The sequence below is a fragment of the Oncorhynchus masou genome, chromosome 6 (assembly GCF_036934945.1).
Source record: "Oncorhynchus masou masou isolate Uvic2021 chromosome 6, UVic_Omas_1.1, whole genome shotgun sequence".
Classification (NCBI taxonomy): domain Eukaryota; kingdom Metazoa; phylum Chordata; class Actinopteri; order Salmoniformes; family Salmonidae; genus Oncorhynchus; species Oncorhynchus masou.
Genome location: NC_088217.1, coordinates 13,698,903 through 13,719,525, shown reverse-complemented (window position 1 = coordinate 13,719,525; position 20,623 = coordinate 13,698,903). Strand labels below are relative to the sequence as shown.

Genomic DNA, 20,623 nt, shown 5'->3' with positions numbered 1-20,623 from the left:
CTGGGCACACAGATTGATTTTGTCCATCGACACCAGACATGATCAGGACATACAGGTTGAAATATCAAAACTAAATCTGAACAAACTATATTAATTTGGGGACAGGTCAAAACACATGAAACATGCATTGACATTTAGCTTGCTAGCCTGCTGCTGCTATCTAACATTGGGTTGTTATTTTGAAATGCACAAGGTTATGTTTTTCTGAATTTTTAAAGAATTCTGACCCATATTGAGTCACACAAAATCTTGTGTTCTCTACTCCAACAATTCATCCACAGATAAAAGGGGGAACCTAGTTAGTTTCTAATCTCTCCTCCTTCAGTGTTCTTCTGTGGACTTTATATGTCAGTTGGCAACCAACTTTGACTGGATTGTGGACTTCAGCGTACTTGCAGCAAACTTGCAGTGTAACAGGTGTCAAGAAAGAGAACCAAGTTCTATTTTTAGTGCCTGGCTACGCAGTAGCATGCGAGCAATTTGGACACAATTATTGAATTTAAATGTACATTTATTTTGAAATGCACAGACACAGGCGGCAGAGTAGCCTGGTGGTTAGAGAGTTGGACTAGTAACTGAAAGGTTGCAAGTTCAAATCCCCGAGCTGACAAGGTACCAATCTGTCGTTCTGCCCCTGAACGGGCAGTTAACCCACTGTTCCTAGGCCATCATTGAAAATAAGAATTTGTTCTTAACTGACTTGCCTAGTTAAATAAAGGTCAAATAAAATAAATAAATAAACACGCAACGTGGCCGGTGTGGTCATGTCACTCCTAGGTAACACTCGTGCCTCAACCGATCTGTCTTGTTTTTTATTTTTTTATATAAAACAATTATTATTATTTCACCTTTATTTAACCAGGTAGGCAAGTTGAGAACAAGTTCTTATTTGCAACTGCGACCTGGCCAAGATAAAGCATGCTGTTCGACACATACAACAACTCAGATTCACATGGAATAAACAAAACATACAGTCAATAATAAGAATACTTTCGCAAGGCACTGTATATGCCCCTCCACTCTGTAGCATTGGTTACTGTCGCCTACTGACAACTTTACAAGCATAATTCAGGAATTAGGGCCCTTTTTTTCAATTTTCGCCTAAAATGACATACCCAAATCTAACTGTCTGTAGCTTAGGCCCTGAAGCAAGGGTATGCATATACCATGAAAGGAAACACTTTGAAGTTTGTGGAAATGTGAAAGGAATGTAGTAGAATACAACACATTTCATCTGGTAGAAAATAATACAAAGAAAAAACCAACCGTTTTTTGTATTTATTTTGTTGCATCTTTGAAATGCAAGAGAGAGGCCATAATGTATTATTCCAGTCCATGTGCAATTTCGATTTTGGCCACCAGATGGCAGCAGTGTATGTGCAAAGTTTTAGATTGATCTAATGAACCATTGCTTTTCTGTTCAAAATGTTGTATCAAGACTGCCCTAATGTGCCTAATTTGTTTATTAATAACTTTTCATGTTCAAATCTGTGCACTCTCCTCAAACAATATCATGGTATTACTTCACTGTACTATCTACTGTAAATTGGACAGTGCAGTTGGATTAACAAGAATGTAAGCTTTCTGCCAATATCAGATATGTCTTTGTCATGGGAAATGTTCTTGTTACTTACAAGCTCATGCTAATTGCATTAGCCTACGTTAACTCTACCGTCCACAGGGGACCCACCAATCCTGAAGAAGTTTTAATTAGAGCAGAATGGATTGACTTGTTCAATGGGATGGCAGAAGCAGAAGTGTCATTTGAAGCTGAAAGGACGTTGAGTACAGTTAGAGAGAAAGATGAGTGGACAACAGTGAAGTCCAAGAATGGAACAAAAAGGGCAAAAATTGTTGTGGAAAATGAGTCTGATGAATCGTTGTTTGTTATAGTATGTTTTTGGGATGAGGATGTTCATTTGGGAAACCCCTTTGAAGTCATGAGGAAGGTGAGGAAGGCATTGGGAAAAGTGGATACAGTCAAAGTAACCAGGAGTGGTGTGGTGTTGATATTGTGTGTATCAAAAGAGTAAAAGGAGTGTGCATTGTGGTTCACGAAATTATCGACGAATGAAGTGGACAGTTTTGATTTTCGGAGCAGGGCACCGGTAAAATACGTTATCTCTGGCGTCCTGTCGGACATTGATAATCAATATCTTAGGCCAGAAATTCCAGGAGTAGTTAACGCACGTCGCTTGATCCGTATGGACAATGGAAGAAATTATCTAAGTTATCTGTATTATTGATGTCTGATGAGTATTTACCACCCTATGTAAACTTGGGATAAAAAGTTTGGCCGTGTTAAGTGTTTACAGACAGAAGGAATATGTCATTGAATATGCAAAATGTTGTAACTGTGTTGGGGATCATATTTCCAAATTCCCTGAGTGCCTCATCAGGTTGAAAGAGGTTGATGTGTCAAGTATCAGGGCTGTACAACAAATCTCCTATGTGGAGGCAATGAAGAGAGTTAAAGGGGTGAGAGGCAACAGTTCTGAAGAAGACATAGTGGTGGATGCACCACAAACAGTTGCAAAAGTTAAACATCAATCAATCTGGATACACTTATTGTGAAGGTGGATTTTGTAGCATTTATATCCACAGTTAATAATTGTACTTCTCAAGTGTCCAAGAAATCCAAGAACCTGGGCATCATTATATCTGCAGCTGAGAAGTGTCTGGGACTCCAAGACTTAATGACAGAAGCACTGCAAGGACTACTGTTGCCAGGAAATGTCCCTCCATCACAGGATTCCTCTAAGCCTGTGTGAACTAATTACTAACCTGATTAAAACAGAAAAGCAGGCTGATTTAGTTTAATTAACATTTGGTTTTTGATAGTTTGTATGGACATTGTTTTATATTGTATATTTTGGATGCTGAAAAGGAACAAAAGTCAAGATGTTAACCTATAAATGTCTTGGGTTCAAACTGATTCAGAACTTTATTTTGCTGGTCGAAACAGTGGAACAGAATGGAAAAAAGTATGGTTCTGTTCGGAACTAAACGATTTGAAAATAATTTTGGTTGAAACCCATGGACTGTTCTAAGAAATCAACATGTATCTGACTGACCGCTGGAACTGTGCCTTGCTACTTTGTCACATTTGGCCAACGCGATAATGCAGCAGAGAGCAGTCAGCTGTTTTGTAGCACTCGGCGCACTGACCATGGCAGAACAGACATCATGAAAAGTAATAAGTCCAATAGCTAGAACTTCACTACACTAGCTAACGAGCTAGCTAGCTGTAGAGCGTATTCAGCATTGAGTGTGTGAACTGGTGTTGTTAGCATCCCTGCCGTTCGTTTCATATGGATTGATTTGAGTTTAGTTCACAAGCTAGCGTTTTGTGTACATTTCTAATTTCATAAATATTTTACAAAAAAACTGAAAATAAGCTACAGGTTTATAGTATTTGGTAAGATTAACTCTGACTCTTTTGAGGTGAAAGGGGGTTCAGTGGACGATGTTACCTTGGTAACATTTTAAAATGTTTGGGCAGCATATTGTAGCCGGACTTCTTTTTAGCATCCCATGAGAGTTTACGAGATATCAGACAGATCAGTTGTCACACCCTGACCTTAGAGATCCTTTTTATGTCTCTATTTTGGTTTGGTCAAAGGCGTGAATTGGGGTTGGCATTCTATGTTTTCTATTTCTGTTTGGTTGGGTGTGGTCCTCAATCAGAGGCAGCTGTCTATCGTTGTCTCTGATTGAGAACCATATCTAGGTAGCCTTTTCCCACCTGTGTTTTGTGGGTAGTTGTTTTCTGTTTTTGTGTCTGCACCAGACAGAACTGTTTCGGTTTCGTTCCTTCTCTTTGTAATTTTTGTTATTTCAGTGTTCAGTTTAATAAAAATCATGAAAACGTATCACACTGCATCTTGGTCCTCTCCTTCCAACAGCCGTTACATCAGTGCAGATGGCTGTCATGTGAGACAGCTTTTATGCAGACATACATAAGTCAAATATCCAGACATAAGTCAAATGAAATCAAACTTTATTTATATATCACAAGTATACAACAAGTATATTAATTAAAAACTGATTAAAGTAATCTATGCAGTAATATATGAAGTAATAAACATGAGGTTCATCTAGCATAGTCTTTTAGAGCAGATTGAGGGTAGTGTGTAGTGACAGGGTTTGTTGTTCCAGCGCTTATGTACTGTAGAGAGAAAATACACAAGTCAATATATGCACTGTATATCCTAGAATATCTTTATACTATTTTTATTTGACAAAATAGGTGTTTGTTGTGTTTGTTAAATATGTGTGTGCCATTTTAAGAGTACACAGAAGTTATGTGTTTAGGGAGAGAAAAACAGATACAGAAAGCATTGTATGCATTGTAAGACTACGAGACAAAATATGAATAAACAAGCCCAGGTTTCACATATTTCTCACACTGTATTACACTCTTTTTACTAAGAACAACTACACAACAAGGTGGTACTCTGCTATACAATGGTTGATATACTGTATATATAGCTATATCCTTTACCGCCAAAGTTCATCTCTAGGCATCTCTCTCTGTTGTTGTTGCTAGGCTCTCCTGGGTTCCAGCCATGGTAATCAAACCTGGACCCGTCGCTCCAAAGCCATATCGTGTTCTGTTCACAAACCCCACCCGCACACAGACAGTCAGTCAATGTAGGCCGAGTGTATTAGTCTCAAATTGTTAGAGAGTTTCTAACATTGACTGAATCAAAAATAGGGATATTATAGAGGCATATCAAAATGTAAGAAGAAAAAATAAATAGAAACAGTTAATGTTGTTGTTTTGGTTTTGTTCTCTCTGTAGTTTAAATTAGAAAAGTAAGGTAAATTACGCTGAGCAAAAATATAAACGCAACATGTAAAGTTTTGGTCCTATGTTTCATGAACTGAACTAAATGATCCCAGAAATTTTACATAAACGCAAAAAGCTTATTTCTCCCAAATGTTGACAAATTTGTTGACATCCCTGTTAGTGAGCAGTTCTCCTTTACTAAGATAATCTGTCCACCTGACAGGTGTGGTATATCAAGAAGCTGGTTAAACAGCATGATCATTACACCATTGCATCTTGTGCTGGGGACAATAAAAGGCCTCTCTTTGTCACACAACACAATGCCACAGATGTCTCAAGTTTTGAGGGGAGCGTGCAATTGGCATGCTGACGGCAAGAATGTCCTCCAAAGCTGTTACCAGAGAATTTAGGGTTCATTACTCTACCATAAGCCACCTCCAATGTAGTTTTAGAGATTTTTACAGTACTGTTCATCGAACCGGCCTCACAACCGCAACGTGTATGGCGTCGTGTGGATGAGCGGTTTGCTGATGTCAACGTTGTGAACAGAGTGCCCCATGGTGGCGGTGTGATTATTGTGTGGGCAGGCAATAAACTACGGACAACAAACACAATTGCATTTTACAAATGATGAGATCCTGAGGCTCATTGTAGTGGCATTCTTCTTTCGCCATCACCTCTTGTTTCAGCATGATAACGCACAGCTCCATGTCGCAAGGATCTGTTCACAAATCCTGGAAGGCTGAAAATGGCCTGCATACCATTGAGCATGTTTGGCATGTACTGGATCGACGCGTACGCACAGGCATTGAAGAAGAGTGGGACAACATTCCACAGGCCACAATCAACAGCCTGGTCAACTCCATGTGAAGGAGATGTGTCGCGCTGCAGGATGCAAATGGTGGTCACACCAGATACTGGCTGGTTTTCTGATTCACGTCCCACGGACCCTTTTTTTAAAGTATCTGTGACCAACAGATTAGGGCCTAAATAATTTATTTCAATTGACTGATTTCATTATATGAACAGTAACAGTAAAATCTTGGAAATTGTTGCATTTATATTTTTGTTCAGCATAAATAAAACATTAAGCAAAATGTAACGATATTAAAGAACAGTTTACATAGACAGCATCAGAGCCTCCGATCCAGGTGCCTGGGAACCCATTGGTATGGCTCCTAACCAGCTCCTGAAGAAAATGATACTCCTGGGAGTTGTGAACTGACGCCAGGTTCGCTCCAAAGTGCACACAGTACCGCTAGAGGGGCAGAGACATTTTCAGACAGAGAATAGAATACAGAGTAATTGTGCTTGTATTGTATTCTACTTGCAAGTTGTAATTGTTATTAAAAAAACAATGCCGTCTAACGTTTGCTGATACAGATATGTGTTCACTGTACCTCTGCCTCAATCCATGTGCTGGGGCCATGTACAAACATCAAACAGCGGGATCCGTATTTGGTCCAGCCTGAGGGACACAAGCTCCTGCTCTCTACCCCCACCTCCTCTTGCACCTCCTGCTCCTCCTCATGCACCTCCTGCTCCTCCTCCTGCACCTCCTGCTCCTCCTCATGCACCTGCTGCTCCTCCTCCTGCACCTTCTGCAACTCATGCAGCTCCGCCACCATCTTAGCCTCTGTAAGTCAAAGTGATACACACCCCATATTATGTTGCATCTGTTACCACCAGGGGTTTAAAATGGCAGACGGTTTTTGTTCAACACAGTTTGCCTCCTCTCCTTTGTCCTCTACAAAAACATAGACACCAGAGACAAGTCAATGATGATGGTGGAATATTAGCTAGTTGAGTGGAGACATAAATTCTGACGTTTTACTGCAGGGGGCCGTATAAAACCTACCAAAAGCAAGGAGTTGATCCACATCATTGGCCTCCTGTAAGGGCTCTGAAACATCAACAGTGGTGTTATTTTAAATACAACACATACACATACACATACACATACACATACACATACACATACACATACACATACACACACCACAGGAGGTTGGTGGCACCTTAATTGGGGAAGACGGGCTTGTGGTAATGACTGGAGTGGAATCAGTGGAACGGTGTCAAATATACACAGACAACAACATAAAAAATACAGAATGAATAATGTAAAGTGTGTGTTTGTGTGTCTCTTACTTGCATTGCCCAAAGCCAAGGCAGCGCTGAGAAGCAGAAGAATGGTCATCATCGCCATGGTGATAGTCTCCTTGGAGAGAGAGAGAGAGAGAGAGAAGAGAGAGAGGGAAACAGGGAGAAGAGGTCAAAACAAATTCAGCAACAGAGAATACTTCAGAGTGCGTAGAAAACATACTTGTTGTCGAGTGAATCACAGGTAGATACCGTAGGTTCTGTTCAGATGGAGAGAGAGGAGCACCTTTATACACCTGGCCACAAGGAAGCAACTATTATTTTTAGTTAACTAATATATTGACTTGTTTATGGGGCATTCCGTAGAAATGGATCAAAGTGCAAAATAACAGGATCATATGTGCTTATGGCTCGGTTCTTATTATCATAATTAAGTGAAGAGTTTCGTTCCAAAACGCTATATCCACCAGTTTTTCTAAAGTGTGTTTTTTCATAGGAATTTATGGTACCTTCATGTGTGTGGGTAAAATATTTTATTAACAGATTTTGGATGTGTATTAAAATGTTTGTTTTTTTGTATACCAAACGTGTCGAACGCATTCTACAGGGATGCTGGCCTATGTTGACTCCAATGCTTCCCACATTTGTTTCAGGTTGGCTGGATGTCCTTTGGGTGGTGGATCATTATTGATACACACGGGAAACTGTTCAGTGTGAAAAAACCCAGCACCGTTGAAAGGAACTCAGTGAGCTCCAAAAGTATTGGGACAGTGACACATTGTTTGTGGTTTTGGCTCTGCACTCCAGAACTTTGGATTTGAAATGATACAATACACTATATTTCTAAACATGTGTACACTAATGTGGATGCTAACATGATTAATGAATCACAAATAATGATGAGTGAAAAAGTTAGACAAACAAATATCATCCCCCCAAAAATGCTAACCTCCCCTGTTATTGTAATAGTGAGAGGTTAGCATGTCTTGGGGGTATGTTATTTCTGCACTTGTAACTTTCTCATTCATCATTATTCACGATTCATTCAAGACTATCCGTAATCATGGTAGCATCCAGATGAATGTAGAACTGTTTAGAAACATGTTATATTCTTATTTACAATAAAAGTGATTCCAAAATGACATAATACATGACTTACCATTAATTTCGATTGGGCACAAAATAATCTTAAAAACAACCAAAACAAACAGCAAACGCATCCAACAAGTTTGTAGAGTCACAATCTTGATGTAATGATTGCTTACAAGGAATATGGGACAAAATACTAAACCTTTGACTACTTTATTAACATAAGTGAATATGTCCGAATACTTTTTGTCCCCTAAAATTGGCTGACTATTTACAAAAAGTGCTGTAATTTCTAAATGGTTCTCCCGATACGGATGTCAATACCCTCAAATTAAAGCTGACAGTCTGCACTTTAACCTCAGTTATTGTATCAGTTATTGTATCATTTCAAATCCAACGTGCTTGAGTACAGAACCAAACAACAAAACATGTGTCACTGTCCCAATACTTATGGACCTCACTGTAAACATTTTGTTTTGCCCATTCACCCTATGAATGGCACACATACACAATCCATAACCTGTCTCTTCCCCTTCATCTACACTTATTGATGTGTATTTAACAAGGGACATCAATAAGGGATCATAGCTTTCACCTGGATTCACCTGGTCAGTCTATGTCATGGAAAGAGCAGGTGTTCTCAGTGTTTGGTACTCATATTGTTTAGCTGGAATGGAATGTCCCCGTTCTGTATATTTGACTGATATGTGGTTGTCTCACCCAGCCATCTTAAAATGTACAATGCAGATGTTTCTTTTATCTCAATATCAAATCGTTTCTGGGTAACCATTATGCACTTTACTGTGATTTGTTTTAAATTAATATGTTCAAAAATAAAACAAAACAAGCTTCTATCGCGAAGGGTAATTTCTCAAGTAAGAATTTTACTAGGACTGTCTGGGACTGGTCTGAGTGGTCTGAACATGTTCTGATATTGGCAGAGAAGTTTGGATCTCTCTTTCTTATTGGTTTATATATTTTTTTACGGAATGGTGATGTCACCACAGAAGGACAAATCTCCATCCCACCAAAACAGATTAAAATCTCAGGCCGTTTTAGGCCATCTTTTCAAACAGCTCTATTCCAACCTCATGGAGTGGAAATACACACATATACATAAATATATACATATATACATATACACATATATATATATACACACATACATATATATATATATATATATATATATATATATACATATATATATACATAAATATATACATATATACATATACACATATATATATATACACAACATACATATATATATATATACACACACACATATATATATATATATATATATATATATATATATACACACATACATATATACATACATATATATAGTTGAAGTCAGAGGTTTGCATACTCCTTAGCCAAGTACATTTAAACTCACGCACAAATCCTGACATTTAATCAGAGCAAAAACTCCGTCTTAGGTCAGTTAGGATCACCACTTTCTTTTAACAATGTGAAATGTGAGAATAATAGTAGAGAGAATGATTTATTTCAGCTTTTATTTCTTTCATCACATTCCCAGTGGTTCAGAAGTTTACATACACTCAATTAGTATTTGGTAGCATTGCCTTTAAATTGCTTAACTTGGGTCAAAAATTTACCACAATAAGTTGGGTGAATTTTGGCCCATTCCTCCTGATGGAGCTGGTGTAACTGAATCTAATTTGTTGGCCTCCTTGCTCGCACACACTTTTTCAGTTCTGCCCACACATTTTCTATGCGATTGAGGTCATGGCTTTGTGATGGTCACTCCAATGTTGCTTCAATATATCCACATTTTTCCTACCTCATGATGCTAACTATTTTGTGAAGTGCACCAGTCCCTCTTGCAGCAAAGCACCCCCACAACATGATGCTGCCACCCCTGTGCTTCACGATTGGGATGGTGTTCTCCCCCTTCTCCCTCCAAACATAACAATGGACATTATGGCCTAACAGTTCTATTTTTGTTTCATTAGACTAGAGGAAATTGCTCCAAAAAGAACGATCTTTGTCCCCATGTGCAGTTGCAAACCATAGTCTGGCTTTATGGCTGTTTTGGAGCAGTGGCTTCTTCGTTGCTGAATGTCTATATAGGTCACGTTTTACTTTGGATATAGATACTTTTGTACCTGTTTCCTCCAGCAACTTCACAAGGTCCTTTGTTGTTGTTCTGGGATTGATTTGCACTTTTTGCACCAAGGTGCATTCATCTCTAGGAGACAGAACGCATCTCCTTCCTGAGCGGAGTGACGGCTGCGTGGTTCCATGATGTTTATACTTGCATACTATTGTTTGTACAGATGAACGTGGTACCTTCAGGCGTTTAGAAATTGCTCCCAAGGATGAACCAGACTTGTGGAGGTCTACAATTGTTTTTCTGAGGTCTTGGCGGATCCTCCCATGATGTCAAGCAAAGAGGCACTGAGTTTGAAGGTAGGCCTTGAAATACATCCACAGTTACTCCTCCAATTGACTCAAATGATGTCAACTAACCTATTAGAAGCTTCTATAGCCATGGCATCATTTTCTGGAATTTTCTAAGCTGTTTAAAGGCACAGTCAACTTAGTGTACGTACATTTCTGTGAAACATTGAATTATAAGTGAAATAATCTGTATGTAAACAATTTTTGGAAAAATGACCTTGTGCACAAAGTAGATGTCCGCTACATACAGATCTCATATTACTGCCGTATTGGGGGATGTTAGAATGTCTTGGTACATACAGTACCAGTCAAACAATTGGACACACCTACTCATTCCAAATCAAATTTATTTATATAGCCCTTCTTACATCAGCTGATATCTCAAAGTGCTGTAAAGAAACCCAGCCTAAAACCCCAAACAGCAAGCAATGCAGGTGTAGAAGCATGGTAGCTAGGAAAAACTCACTAGAAAGGCCAAAACCAGGCTGTGACGGGTGGCCAGTCCTCTTCTGGCTGTGCTGGGTGGAGATTATAACAGAACATGGCCAACATGTTCAAATGTTCATAAATGACCAGCATGGTCAAATAACAATAATCACAGTAGTTGTCAAGGGTGCAACAAGTCAACACCTCAGAAGTAAATGTCAGTTGGCTTTTCATTGCCGATCATTAATAGTATCTCTACCGCTCCTGCTGTCTCTAGAGAGTGGAAAACAGCAGGTCTGGGACAGGTAGCACATCCGGTGAAAATGTCAGGGTTCCATAGCTGCAGGTAGAACAGTTGAAACTGGAGCAGCAGCACGGCCAGGTGGACTGGGGACAGAAGGAGTCATCATGCCAGGTCATCCTGAGGCATGGTCCTAGGGCTCAGGCCCTCCGAGACAGAGAAAGGGAGAAAGAGAGAATTAGAGAGAGCATACTTAAATTCACACAGGACACCGGATAAGACAGGTAAAGTACTCCAGATATAACAGGCTGACACTAGCCCCTCGACACAAACTACTGCAGCATAAATACTGGAGGCTGAGACAGGAGGGGTCAGGAGACACTGTGGCCCCATCCGAACATACCCCCGGACAGGGCCAAACAGGCAAGATATAACCCCACCCACTTTGCCAAAGCACAGCCCCCACACACTGGAGGGATATAGCCCACAAAGATCTCCGGCCATGGCACAACCCAAGGGGGGGCGTCAACGCAGACAGGATGATCAAGTCAGTGACTCAACCCACTCAAGTGACGCACTCCTCCTAGGGGCGGCATGGAAGAGCACCAGTAAGCCAGTGCCTCAGCCCTTGTAATAGGGTTAGAGGCAGAGAATCCCAGTGGAGAGAGGGGAACCGGCCAGGCAGAGACAGCAAGGGTGGTTCGTTGCTCCAGAGCCTTTCCGTTCACCTTCACACTCCTGGGCCAGACTACACTCAATAATAGGACCTACTGAAGAGATGAGTCTCAATAAAGACTTAAGGGTTGAGACCGAGTCTGCGTCTCTCACATGGGTAGGCAGACCATTCCGTAAAAATGGAGCTCTATAGGAGAAAGCCTCCAGCTGTTTGCTTAGAAATTCTAGGGACAATTAGGAGGCCTGCGTCTTGTGACCGTAGTGTACGTGTAAGTATGTACGGCAGGACCAAATCGGAAAGATAGGTAGGAGCAAGCCCATGTAATGCTTTGTAGGTTAGCAGTAAAACCTTGAAATCAGCCCTTGCCTTGACAGGAAGCCAGTGTAAGGAGGCTAGCACTGGGATATGATTTTTTTAAATTGGTTCTAGTCAGGATTCTAGCAGCCGTATTTAGCACTAACTGAGGTTTACTTAGTGCTTTATCCGGGTAGCCGGAAAGTAGAGCATTGCAGTGGTCTAACCTAGAAGTAACAAAAGCATGGATTACTTCTGCATCATTTTTGGACAGAAAGTTTCTGATTTTTGCAATGTTACGTAGATGGAAAAAAGCTGTCCTTGAAACAGTCTTGATACGTTCATCAAAAGAGTGATCAGGGTCCAGAGTAACGCCGATGTCCTTCACAGTTTTATTTGAGACGACTGTTCAACCATCAAGATTAATTGTCAGATTCAACAGAAGATCTCTTTGTTTCTTGGGACCTAGAACAAACATCTGTTTTGTCCGAGTTTAAAAGTAGAAAGTTTGCAGCCATCCACTTCCTTATGTCTGAAACACAGGCTTCTAGCGAGGGCAATTTTGGGGCGTCACCATGTTTCATTGAAATGTGCAGCTGTGTGTCATCCACATAGCAGTGAAAGTTAACATTATGTTTTCGAATGACATCCCCAAGAGGTAAAATATACAGTGAAAACAATATTGGTCCTAAAACGGAGCCTTGAGGAACACCGAAATTGACAGTTGATTTGTCAGAGGACAAACCATTCACAGAGTCAAACTGATATCTTTCCGACAGATAAGATCTGAACCAGGCCAGAACTTGTCCGTGTAGACTAATTTGGGTTTCCAAACTCTCCAAAATAATGTGTTGATCGATGGTATCAAAAGCAGCACTAAGGTCTAGGAGCACGAGGACAGATGCAGAGCCTCGGTCTGACGGCATTAAAAGGTAATAAACCACCTTCACAAGTGCAGTTTCAGTGCTATGATGGGGTCTAAAACCAGACTGAAGCATTATACATTGTTTGTCTTCAAGAAGGCAGTGAGTTGCTGCGCAACAGATTTTTCAATTGTTTTGGGAGGAATGGAAGATTCGATATGGGCAGATAGTTTTTTTATATTTTCTGGGTCAAGGTTGGGCTTTTTCAGAAGAGGCTTTATTACTTCCACTTTTAGTGAGTTTGGTCCACATCCTGTGGATAGAGAGCGTTTATTATGTTCAACATAGGAGAGCCAAGCACAGGAAGCAACTCTTTCAGTAGTTTAGTTGGAATTCCAGGATTTCTCTTTATTTTTACTATTTTCTACATTGTAGAATAATAGTGAAGACACCAAAACTATGAAACAAATATGGAATTATGTAGTAACCAAAAAAAGTGTTAAACAAATCTAAATATATTTTATCGCCTTGACAGCTTTGCACACTCTTATTCTACAATGTAGAAAATAGTAAAAATAAAGAAAACCCTTGAATGGGTAGGTGTGTCCAAAACTTTGACTGGTACTGTATGTAGAAATAGACATAAAATGTCATGTCATACAAAATATTAAAAACACAGGTTAAAAGAAGAGATCAATAGTCATATATTTAGTGTCTGTAGTGCGGCATGTAGCTATAGAATATTAACGTATTGTTTGCTCTGACAGTAGAGGGGTGTTAGGTCAGTTGTTTATTACAGGATGAAAAACCCATATTCCTTTTTTGGGGGGGGGTGTGCATCTTTATGTAAAATATTTTAAATTCAGTCAAATGTATTTTATAAAGCCTTTCTTACTTCAGCAGTTGTCACAAATTAGTTTACAGTGCTTTGAAGTTGCCCAGCTTAAACTCTCAAAGAGCAAGCTAAGAAGGCACAGGCAGAACCACAGTGGCTAGGAACAAAGGAACCCCACAGTATAAGGAAGGAACCTAGAAAGAAACTAGGTAATTAATCATATTCTGCTGTGAACTTCATGCTGTGCTTTCTGCAGTGCTCCTACAATATAGCAAATTGCAACATATAGCCTTTTTCCTGGATACTCTTGACCCTTTTCCTGTCAAAAAAAGTACTTGTGTGGATCTATAATATCAAGCAGTGTTGAGACTTACTAATGTAAATCTTAAGATTGACTGAACTTGTTACCCCTTTAGTTATTAAATGGGAAACCTAACCACCATCTATGTTACCTGCTGCCTAATGTTTCACTGTTGTAGAGTGAATCACAGGTAGATACCGTAGGTTCTGCTCAGATGGAGAGAGAGGAGCACCTTTACACACCTGGTCACAAGGAAGCAGTTATTATTTTTTAACAATTGTTAACTAATACATTGACTTGTTTATGGGGCATTCCATAGAAATGGATCAAAGTCTGCATTTGTGTTTGTAAGTGTGTGTGTGTGTGTGTGTGTGTGTGTGTGTGTGTGTGTGTGTGTGTGTGTGTGTGTGTGTGTGTGTGAGCTATTTAATTTTAGGGAGGACAATTTTTATGAGCATGGCCTTATTCATGTTACAGCATATTGGATGACTCATTCATATTCCATTCGCCCAGTTCAATATAACATTGATAGGTTTAGGCTACAACATTATGCTCAAATCTTCCCTGTACCCATCATGAGGTTGCTACAACCTAGCCAGTGGTGTAAAGTACTTATTTAAAAATACTTGAAAGTACTAGTTTCCCGCAGTTTTTTTGGAGTATCTGTACTTTACAAAAATATAAAAATGGTTAACTTTTACTTCACTACATTCCTAAAATAAAATAATGTACTTTTTATTACATACATTTTCCCCTGACACCCAAAAGTGCTCGTTACATTTTGACAGGAATATGGTCCAGTTCACACATATCAAGAGAACATCCCGGGGCAGCAGGGTAGCCTAGTGGTTAGAGCATTAGACTAGTAACCGAAAGGTTGCAAGTTCAAATCCCCAAGCTGACAAGGTACAAAATCTGTCATTCTTCCCCTGAGCAGGCAGTTAACCCACTGTTCCTAGGCCGTCATTGAAAATAAGAATTTGTTCTTAACTGACTTGCCTAGTAAAATAAAGGTAAAAAAAACAGAAACTTGGCTCATTCATCCCCATCCTCTCCCCTGTAACCATTCCCCAGGTCATTGCTGTAAATGAGAATGTGTTCAGTCAACTTACCTGGTAAAATAACAGATAAATGTAAATAATCGTGTATGTGACCAATGCACTTTGATCTGAAACCCTACCTCTTCAAAGACTATCTTAAATAATTCCACAATGCCCCCTTTGCACCCCCTTCTCAGCCAAAAAGGGAACAAAAATAATGCCTTTCTAACACTCAGAATAACTTGGAGCAACTTCGATCTCTCACACTAAAATTCTAAGATGCATATCTGTATTTCCAGTCATGTGAAATCCATAGATTAGGGCCTAATGAATTTAGTTCAATTGACTGATTTCCTTATATGAACTGTAGTTAGTAAAATCTTTAAAATTGTTCCCATGTTCCGTTCGTATTTTTTTCAATGTAGTTTCCAAGGGGACTTTGCTTGGGTGGTATTTTCACTATTACTTTCAGCTTGGGCCCGAATAACTTGTGTTGTTGAATCTGCTGTTATTACAGTGATACAACATGTCCACTAACATTGGGGACTCATAGCAACTCTAATTTGCTTATGCATTATAAATTGTCTTGGTGATCATTGGGTACCTTCATATGCCTAAATACACAGTTGTTGGTGGTAAAAATAATTCCACAACTGACATTGAATCCCACCATGTGCTCCAAATGTAACATCACTAATGACCAACTCTAGGCCGGGATTCAATCAGAGGGGCATTATAACGCAGTGAGATGGGCAGCCGACAATGTGCCTTTTAAAAGAATTTTCACTGACGTTTGCTGAGATCGCATTCACTGTAAATGACCTTTAAAGTCAATATCGGCTGCCTGAAATTGAATCCCAGCCCCATGGTCACAAGTTGGAGGCACATTGACTGTTGGGCTCGCAATAACCACAACAATTAAATATAACATAACTAATTGCTATGCCGTAAATCATTCCCATATAATAACATAGAAACTCTCAAATAAAAATGTATTGGTCACATACACATGGTTAGCAGATGTTAATGTGAGTGTAGCAAAATGCTTATGCTTCTAGTTCCGACAATGCTGTAACATCTAACAAGTAATCTAGCAAATTCACAACAACTACCTTATGCACACAAATGTAAGGGATGAATAAGAATATGTACATATAAATATATGGATGAGCGGGTTTTCAGTCTCAGCTTTGATGCACCTGTACTGATCAAGTGCTGTAGGTGTCCTGGAGGGCAGGTTGCCCCCGGTGATGTGTTGTGTTGTCTATGTGGGCGGACCATTTCAGATTGTCTGTGACGTTGTGTGCTGAGGAAATGACCTTCACTACTGTCTTGTCGATATGGATGGGGGTTGCTCCCTCTGCTGTTTCCTGAAGTCCACGATCATCTCTTTGTTGATGTTGAGTGACACCACACTCCGAGGGCCCTCACCTCCTCCCTGTAGGCCGTCCGGTCGTTGTTGGTAATCAAGCCTACCACTGTAGTGTCGTCTGTAAACTTCATGATTGAGTTGGAGGTGTGCATGGCCACACAGTCATGGGCGAACAGGGAGTACAGGAGAGGGCTGAGCCCGCACCCTTGTGAGGCCCCAGTGCTGAGGATCAGCGGGGTGGAGATGTTGTTTCCTACATTCACCACCTGGGGGTGGCCCGTCAGAAAGTCCAGGACCCAGTTGCACAGTGCGGGGTCGAGACCCAGGGTCTCAAAAGCTTAATGAGGAGTTTGGAGGGTACTCTGGTGTTAAATGCTAAGCTGTAGTTTATGAACAGCATTCCTACATAGGTATTCCTCTTGTCCAGATGGGATAGGGTAGTGTGCAGTGTGATGGCGATTGCATTGTCAGTGGACCTATTGGGACAGTATGCAAATTGGAGTGGGTCTAGGGTATCAGGTAAGGTAGAGGTGATATGATCCTTGACTAGTCTCTCAAAGCACTTCATGATGACAGAAGTGAGTGCAACGGGGCAATAGTCATTTAGTTCAGTTACCTTAGCCTTCTTGAGGACAGGAACAATGGTGTCCATCTTGAAGCAGGTGGGGACAGCAGACTGGGATAAGGATTGATTGAATATGTCTGTAAACACACCAGTCAGCTGGTCTGCGCATGTTGAGGACACGCCTATGGATGCTGACAGGGCCGGCATTCTTGCGAGGGCTAACATTTTTAAATGTTTTACTCACGTTGGCCACAGAGGAGAGCCAGCAGGCTTTGGTAGCAGGCCGTGTCAGTGGCACTGTATTGTCCTCAAAGCGAGCAAAGAAGTTGTTTGAATTGTCTGGGAGCAAGCCATCGATGTCCGCGACGGGGCTGGTTTTCATTTTGTAATCCGTGATTGACTGTAGACCCTGCCACATACGTCTCGTGTTTGAGCCATTGAATTGCGACTCTACTTTGCCTTTATACTGAAACTTTGCTTGTTTGATTGCCTTGTGAAGAGAATAGCTACACTGTTTGTATTCGTTCATGTTTCCAGTCGCTTTGTCATGATTAAAAGCAGTGCTTTGCAATTCCAGTTTTGCACGAATGCTGCCATCAATCCATGGTTTCTGGTTAGGAAAAGCTTTAATAGTCACAGTGGGTACAACATTGCATATGCACTTACTAATAAACTCGCTCACTGGGTCAGCGCATACATCAATTTTAATGTCTGGGGCTATCTGGAACATATCCCAGTCCACGTGATCGAAGCAATCTTGAAGCATGGAATCCGATTGGTCAGACCCAGTGTTGGATAGACCTGTGCACTGGCGTTTCCTGTTTAAGTTTCTGTCTATAGGCTGAGAGCAACAAAATGGAGTCATGGTCAGATTTGCTAAGGCAGTGAAGGAGAGGGCTTTGTATGCATTGCGGAAGTTAGAGTAGCAATGATCCAGAATGCTACCAGTCCGTGTCGCGTATTCGATATGCTGATAGAATTTAGGTTTCTTCCTTCACAGACTGCATGAAATTATGATCTCTTCCTAAATATTTGGTCAAATTATTAATTTTGTGTATGGTTTCCTAGAAACAAGGACGGCTCAACTTACCTCTTCGTCTCAACTTACCCCACTTTCCCCTAAAGAGTTCAATCAAGTTTCAATTGTCAATTTTCAAGTTTGTTAGTCGTATATACAGGATACACAAGGTATACACTGTACAATGAAACGCTTACTTGCAGGTTCCTTCTCAATAATACAACAATAAATAATAAAAGATAAGAATACAAACATAAAGTAAATGTCTCAGTAGAATAGAATAAACATTTTAGCAAAAGTATAGTACAGGAAGGCCCAATTTATAGTCTAATATTACATGTGTTTTGGGGAAGGGGGGATTGGGGGGCAAGTGTTTAAATTGTGCAGTATTTAGCAGTCATAATAAGAGTCTGGTAGCAGCAGTTGTGATGGGTGTGTAGCATGAATGTGTGTATATCTGTGTGTGTGTGTGTGTGTGTGGGTGTGTGTGTGTTAGCTAAGGTGTGGCAAGTCAGAACAGATGGTTCCAGTTTAAGTGTTCAGCAGTCTGATGGCTTGTAGATAGAAACTGTCTCTGAGCCTGTGGGTATCAAACGTCATGCTCCGACACAGTCTGCCCGACGGTAAGGGAGTGAACAGCTCGTGGCTGGGTTGTGTGGGGTCCTTGATGATGCTGCGTACCTTCCTCCAGGACCGTTTGTTGTAGATGTCTTGGATGGGTGGGAGCACTGTCCCAGTGATGTACTGGGCCATCTTCCCAACCCGCTGGAAGCCTTGTGGTCGTGGACAAAGCAATTCCTGTACCAAGTCGTGATTCAACCGGTCAGGACCCTATCGATGGTGCAGCAGTATTATTTGTAGTAGGACCGAGGGTGACATGCCAAATTTCTTCAGCCACTTTAGGACATTTTTGTGCCCTCTTGACAAGACTGGTGGGTTTGTTGGTCCATGTCAAGTCCTTGGTGATGTGGACACCGACAAACTTAAAACTGCTGATTCTCTCTACTGCAGTCCCATTGATGTAGATCGGGGCATGTTCCCTCCGCTTCCTGAAGTGAACAATCAACTCCTTTTTTTGCTGATGTTTGTAGAGGTGGTTGTCCTCAGTGAGGGTGTTTGAGATAGGGTAAGCAGGTCCGGGGAGGAATCCAAGGGAGTAGTGTAGTGGGGAATCCAGGACAGAGCAGCAGGATGCCGAGACGTGGGACAGGAGACGGGAGTCAGAGCATTGGGCAAGTCAACAGGCACAACAGTGCCAGTTCACTTACCTCCTCTCTATAGGCTGACACGTCATTGTTGGTGTCGTCAGCAAACTTGATGATGAAGTTGGTGTTGTGCAAAGCCACACAGTCATGGGTGAACAGGGACTACAGCAGAAGGCTGAGGACACACCCCTGGGGCCCCTGTGTTAAGAGTCTGTTACGGTTTTCTTGCGGTGAAAGAGAGGAGGACCAAAATGCAGCGTGGTTAATTCGATACATCTTTAATGAAGATGAACCACGAACAATACAAAAAAAACAATAAACTTAACATGAAAACCTAAACAGCCTATCTGGTGCAAACAATCACCCCCCTCCCAAAAAAAACTCAAAGAATATGGCTGCCTAAATATGGTTCCCAATCAGAGACAACGATAAACACCTGCCTCTGATTGAGAACCACTTCCGGCAACCATAGACTTTTCTAGAAAACCCCACTATACCACAATCCCAATACCTACAAAAAACCAAGACTAAACACACCACATAATAAACCCATGTCACACCCTGGCCTGACCAAAATAATAGAGAAAACACAAAATACTAAGACCAGGGCGTGACAGAGTCAGTGTGGAGGAGGTGTTGTTGCCCTGAGCTGAGTCACGAGCTTTGAGGGAACAATAGTGTTGAATGCTGAACTGTAGTCAATGAAATGCATCTCACATACTGTAGGTGTTCCTCTTGTCCTGATGAACAGAATTCTCACATACTGTAGGTGTTCCTCTTGTCCTGATGAACAGAATTCTCACATACTGTAGGTGTTCCTCTTGTCCTGATGAACAGAATTCTCACATACTGTAGGTGTTCCTCTTGTCCAGATGAACAGAATTCTCACGTACTGTAGGTGTTCCTCTTGTCCTGATGAACAGAATTCTCACGTTCTATAAGTTTTCCTCTTGTCCAGATGAACAGAATTCTCACGTACTGTAGGTGTTCCTCTTGTCCTAATGAACAGAATTTCACCACTTGAGAGTAAAATGTCTGAGTAGTTATGTAAATGTGATGTAAAAATATTAATAATAATTCAATACATTTGCAAAAAATTCTAAAACCTGTTTTTGCTTTGTCACTATGGGGTATTGTGTGTAGATTGACGAGGGGGAAAAATTATATAATACATTTTAGAATAACCCTGTAACGTAACAAAATGTGGAAAAGGTCAAAGGGTCTGAATACTTTCCAAATGCACTGTATATAAACTCAGCAAAAAAAAATATCCCTTTTTCAGGACCCTGTCTTTCAAAGATAATTCGTAAAAATCAAAATAACTTTCCTAACCAGCACTGTTCCCCTTCTTGTTCAATGAACCATAAACAATTAAT

General features: G+C 40.6%; 1 protein-coding gene across 1 annotated transcript; it reads right to left on the bottom strand.

Annotated features, from left to right (window-relative positions):
• Positions 1-3,983: 3,983 nt before the first annotated feature.
• LOC135540999 (ladderlectin-like) lies at positions 3,984-7,193 on the bottom strand. The gene is made up of 7 exons (XM_064967148.1): positions 7,116-7,193; positions 6,941-7,010; positions 6,651-6,695; positions 6,193-6,428; positions 5,916-6,050; positions 4,505-4,613; positions 3,984-4,168 (listed from the first exon to the last, which is right to left on the bottom strand). The coding sequence occupies exons 2-7, from the start codon at positions 6,996-6,998 to the stop codon at positions 4,098-4,100; spliced, it is 654 nt and encodes a 217-aa protein (XP_064823220.1). The 5' UTR covers positions 6,999-7,010; positions 7,116-7,193; the 3' UTR covers positions 3,984-4,097.
• Between the last annotated feature and the right edge of the window lie 13,430 nt (positions 7,194-20,623).

Coding starts and splice junctions, on each gene's coding strand:
- LOC135540999 (XM_064967148.1), bottom strand. CDS start 6,998: ATGGCGATGATGACCATTCTTCTGCTTCTCAGCGCTGCCTTGGCTTTG. Junction 6,429..6,650: donor GGATCAACTCCTTGCTTTTG/GTAGGTTTTATA, acceptor TTTGACTTACAG/AGGCTAAGATGGTGGCGGAG. Junction 6,051..6,192: donor GCACATGGATTGAGGCAGAG/GTACAGTGAACA, acceptor CTGCCCCTCTAG/CGGTACTGTGTGCACTTTGG.